The sequence below is a fragment of the Asparagus officinalis genome, chromosome 4 (assembly GCF_001876935.1).
Source record: "Asparagus officinalis chromosome 4, Aspof.V1, whole genome shotgun sequence".
NCBI classification, from domain to species: domain Eukaryota; kingdom Viridiplantae; phylum Streptophyta; class Magnoliopsida; order Asparagales; family Asparagaceae; genus Asparagus; species Asparagus officinalis.
The window spans coordinates 38,145,630-38,151,393 of record NC_033797.1 but is presented as its reverse complement, the minus strand read 5'-3'; the positions used below and the strand labels follow the sequence as shown (position 1 = coordinate 38,151,393).

At 39.0% G+C, this 5,764-nt stretch overlaps 1 protein-coding gene across 2 annotated transcripts in view; it reads right to left on the bottom strand.

Annotated features, from left to right (window-relative positions):
• The window catches only part of LOC109837217 (stearoyl-[acyl-carrier-protein] 9-desaturase, chloroplastic-like), a 6,108-nt gene extending 5,643 nt beyond the window's left edge, over positions 1-465 (bottom strand). Inside the window, exon 1 of one of the 2 annotated variants that reach the window (XM_020405365.1) lies at positions 198-465. In XM_020405365.1, the coding sequence (XP_020260954.1) occupies positions 198-334 (137 nt within the window). In that variant the 5' untranslated portion in view covers positions 335-465. The remainder of the gene's footprint in view (positions 1-197) is intronic. The other variant, XM_020405364.1, reaches the window with a different exon arrangement.

Genomic DNA, 5,764 nt, shown 5'->3' with positions numbered 1-5,764 from the left:
ATAATCGTTCATGTAAGCGATTCCAAAAAAATACATTTTTTCAATTAGAAAAATAATAAAAAAATCAAAATTGGGGGCTGAAAACAGCCGAAAAACAAGAACCCACATCACGGTATCGAACAGAACGAAAACCCCACTTCGGTTTCACCAAAGAATAACAAAATAGCCGAAGGAAAAAAAAATAGAAAGTATCTTACTTAGCGGTGGAAGAAGAGGATCCAATGGTGGAAGCCATAGAAACCGTTGGAGATCTGGAGACATGGCCATTCCTTCTGCTCTTCGGTGGATAGAAGCAAAGGAAGGGCTCGACTCTGAAAGCCAATCTCAACGCCATTGCTCTCCAATCTCCCCACAATTTTATCTTCTTCTCCCTAGTTTCTTGTTTTTTTAAAAAAAAAAAATTATTATCTTTTTGCCCTTTTGGGGGTTCTTTCCACAAAGGAGCGAGAGAGCGAGAGGCGGAGAGAGGGCTGAGACCAGCGGAATTTAATAGGAGCCACATTTCTATTCGGACCCACCTACTTTCAGCTTAATTATTTTCTTACCATTTTCTTGCCTTTTCCCTTTTTTGCAGTTGGCGCCTTGCTATTATACAATTTGGTTAATTGCAATTTAATAACCTGAAAGTTAATGCCTTTTGTTTCTCTCAATGTCTTTAGGCTTATACATGCGGCAAGAGTACGTCAAAGTTTCACCGCCTTTAATTTAAGAAAAATTCCTTAAGAACCTAAAATATGGGACTAATAGGGGGACAAATGAGGTGTCTCTCTTCTATTAGATAACGAGTTGATCATCATCATTATCCAATAGGAGGGGGATGTTGTGCGCAGCGGAAATTTCGGCAGAGTTTCTGGTGCACAATAAGAGAGAAAGATCGATAAGAATTCTTGTTTCTCAAAGGGAACAAGAATCTGAAAGCCTAATATCTCATCAAAGTGGGATATTAGCTCTTCCTCTCGTCAGCTCTAGGACTGCGCGTCGAGGGATCCTAAAAACTATTACAATGGCCACAAACTCAAACAAACCAATTTTACGTGGTTCGGCAAACTGCCTACGTCCACGGGGCAAGGAGGGGGAGATCTACTATTAGAGGGAGAGATAGGGTTTGCAATCACTCAATCTAAACCCTCTCAAACAAACTCTCAAATCCCTCACACAATTATCTCTCTCAAAAGGATGTACAAAATCCTAAAAGAAACAGCGATTTTCTTCCTCTGCACTTGTACAAATCCGCCGCCACTCTTTATTTTGTACCCTGCCTCTGCACCAAGCCGCTGCTGTGCTTTCCCTCAGCCTTCGCACACTTGCACCAAAGAAACCCTAGGACAATTCAAAGCTATATATAGGCAATGTTCGGGTGACCTCTTTTACCCGCTGGATTCTTAGCCTTTCACACACTTTTGATATCATCACATGGGATGTGGTCCCCACATAATGAAAGAAAACGCGTCCTGGGAAGTTTTCCCAACTGATCACATGGGTGTGGCCCACCCCATGTCCCGTTCAATCACAATTCTTCACCTCGGCGAAGTTTTCCCAAAACTGAGCCGACACCAACCAAACAAATATCTCACTTGTTGTGTCCAGTACACCGTGAAACAATTCACGACAACAGACTCAATCCATAACAAGTCGAGAACCCAAATGAGAATGCAAACACTCTCCAAATGTCAGTATCAACTCACCAAATCGGTCTCACCCCCATCAACTAATCCAAACTCGGCTGCATCGTAAAGACTGCCTACGTATCCTCTTGCCCAAGGAATCAAGCCGAACGTAGTTCACCCAAATGGCCTCCAAAGGCCTCAATCCACTAGAAGAGTTCGCAACCCTTCTCCAACATCACGATCAAGTCTACGACTAGCACCTCCAATGGCCTCAAACACCTCCACCTGAGGCGAACCAATGGACCTCCAATGGCCTCAAACACCTCCACCTGAGGTGAACCAATGGTCATATCCAAACTGTATCTATCAGCTGCACTCGAATCAAAATCCAACTCATCATCTGCATCCGAATCCAAATGACTTCCACGCTGTGTCACCTCAGCTGGAATCCCAACCAATACAGAATGATCTGGAGTAATCTTTACCCAATGTGGAGTAGCATCACTCTCCACCCGCTGCGATACCTCTAAGGTCTGTCCAAAACTCTCCACCTGCTGAGAGTCAATTAGCTCCCTCATCGAAGCCTCAACCAAAGTGACACTACCAAACCTATCTTCCAATGGAGTTTTACCTCCAATCACAGCAGTTGACAACTCTTTAATAGGATGACCCAAATATGTCGAAGCCTCTGTCCAGAAACTCTTCTGCAGACCATTGCTTGACAACAAACACCGATCCTCCTCCAGCAAGGTACGGTTCTTCAAATTTGTCACCTTATCTAGTTGCCCCAAGATTTCCTTTCCAACGAAGTGTCTCAAAATGCCGTGAGCTCGGCTCCAATACAGAAATAGGTCCATCTTGTACCTCCTACCAAAACCAGAATGTAGTACATTCACCTTTCTGTCTATCTCACACTTCTTCAATCTGTTAGAGACTACTAGGACTTTCTCCAATGGGGATTTGGTTGCAACCCAAACATCACTACAACACCTGAAATCTACCATAGCGGTCGAAAAATGCTATGGTATTATTTCATAGCGTTTTAATCAACGCTGTGTCAGAACCCGCTATAGTAGGTCTGTGGCTTTACATAGCGTTTCCCCAAACGCTATCAAAAAGTTTCCAACCATAGCGTTTTTATGTAGCTATAAAAGAGTATTCAATAGCGTTTCTATATTGCTATGACAAATATCTTTCATAGCGGTTGAAAAACGCTATTAGTTAGTTTCCAACCATAGCGTTTTTATGTAGCTATAAAAGAGTATTCCATAGCGTTTCTATATTGCTATGACAAATATATTTCATAGCGGTTAAAAAACGCTATTAGTTAGTTTTCATTCATAGCATTTCAACGTTGCTATTGTCTTACATTTGATAGCGTTTGAGTTACTACAATGGCGTTTCAGCGAATGCTGTCTTTCTTCTTTTAATAGCATTTCAGCAATTGTTTTTTTCACTTCTTATAGCATTTCAGTTGTGCCTATAAACCTTTGAGGTTGAACTAGAAATAACTTCCAATTGTGACAACCATAAAAGCAAATATTTCATTTAAACGTTCAAACTGATACATAACCAAGTTGTAGCATACAAGAAGAGTCAACACAAATGTGCCAAAAAACAAATACTAGTCTTTGGATAATCCAACATGGAGTACAAGAAATTAACCATAGTACACAAAACAACAAAAACTAACTTTGCTGCATTACATATGACTTGGGAGACTCATCATCTTCAGAAATTGAGTACTAGTACTGCTGCAAAAACAGAAATTAACAACACCAAAATTACTCCAAGCTCATAGTAAAACGCAAAACCAACCCGTCACTAGAAAAGATAACAAATTTTAATTTACGCAAAAATCAGTTGAAGCAATGCTCAAAATCGAGGAAGAACCGAAGACCACCGTATTTACAGATGATTTACCTGATGTGGCATTACTCCAAGACCAGAAGGACTAGAGTCTTTGGTGATGCTTTCGCCCGGCCTCTGCCTGTAGGAACAACATTTAAGCAGGCCAAGGAGAATAAACAAGTGATACTCAGGGCTGCAAGATGACAAGAGTGAGTTGATGAATACAACTTCAAACAGGTCTCATTTCATTTAATATAAGAATAGGAGGCAAGAATAAAGAAACTAAGCTGACTTCAGGATGGCTGTCAGAGCATCCTCCAAATTTGACAGTATGAGAAGTGAACAGAGTAAGTGCCAATCTCCGACGTAAACAAATGGATCTATAGGTACAGGCAATCAGTTGGTAGAGAGATAAATCAACAGACACATTCATTTGTAGACGTACTCACCAAAGAACATTCATAAGCAACCTGCAAGAGTCTACAGAAGAGCTAAATTAAATATCCTACATTTACAGTCTAATTCTTCCACAGATGTATGCATTCAGAAGCTACTTGGTACAAGTCAAAAAAGTGAAACGTAGGCATACAAAAAATCGATGATCAGATTTCCAACAACTCCACTTATGGTGGAAAGCAAATGATAACCTTACTCCTTCCCTGTACAGGTGAGTGTTATAGCTATAGTTCTTGAGGCAAAATACAAGCACCTCGAACCATTCAATTTTCGACACAGGACCAAATTTAAGCTCTCGCATCAAGGAAGACAGGATCAATTAAAAACTAAAGAGCTGAACCAAGAGTAACGATAATTTATATATACCCACGTAAGCAAAACTAGATGTTGAGTACACATGCCTTAACCATTGATGAAGCAGCCTGCAAGACCAATAATGAAGCCATAATTAACACATATCACAAAAGAATCTAGAATGCTATATTCAAATCATATGCTCAAGGAAGTAATCTCGAAAACTCCCAAGCGAATTCAGAATTGCTATGTTTTATGTAATCATATGCTTGGTTCAGGACATACATTACTCCAGAAGATGCTTTCCCCTTTCTGAACACTGGAAAAGAACCGGTCCATCTTGGGGAGCAAGTAATACAGATTCTAGCTCAGTATATATTAGCCATGAAGAACTTAACTCGAAATGTAATTTTGCAACCAAATATTAGAATTGACAAGGCCAAGCAAGTAAAATATTTCGAAAGGCAAAAATTTTAACATGCCAATAAATAAAAATGTGCCTGATACTGTATCATGAGGCCTTAAGTTCAAATATGAGGCATGTAAATATGGTTGAAGAACCTGATCATATTGTGGATGTGGAATCAACTGGAAGATATGCACCTATGTTCATCATTTCAAATTGCAAAAATCAACATAGATAACACTAAAAAGTAAAAACATGTCCAAGCTTGTCCACTTGATATGAAGGAAATATAACACATCCACTCGATATCCGCCTCTAGAAATTGCCAAATTGCCACTTGATTTCCGACCAAAAACAAGATGTTTGGCAAGATACAGATTTGCCATGAAACCTAAAAGATCGATAAACAAGCAGAGAGTTACCTATCAAGCAAGTCAATTATATTCATAGTGCTGTTGAAATCTCCATAATAGTGTCAAGTCTAGACAAAAATGCTTAACACATAATGTCAAGCTCATCTTGTTAACTTCCTCGATGCCCTTGACCACAACGCTGTAATTAGGATGCCAGTGATTTGGTTTGCTATCAATGTACCTGGTAAATTCGCAAAGGAAAATACAAGATTTTGCAAAATGGTTTAATAGATGAAAAATAAAATGATTACACAGATGTATCTAAGTGTGCACAACTATATTATATTCAAGTTTGTTATAACATAATATAAATCTAATTATTTCATGAACTTCTATCATAGGTGCTCGTGCATGTGCATCATAATTACATTTCTAATCTTTTTCAAGTAACTAAGTTTTACAAATGGCCGAGTGGACTAGAACAACTGATGCATGCACATTCAAGTTTGTTATAACATAATATAAATCTTAATTCCTGGACTTATATTGTAATTACATTCCTATTTTTTCTCAAAAAACTAGGACTTCCACAAATAACCAAGTGAACTAGAATAGCTGAAGAATGCATCAAAAAAGATAAGTCTCTCCCTTGGAAACATCGAAGTGGCTTATGCAAAAAGAATCATAGGGGTACTAATACAGATTCTAGGTCAGTATATATTAGCCATGAAGAACTTTTGTTTGCTAACAGAAGATGATGAAATCAAAGCATCACAAATTCGCACGGATGATCAAGC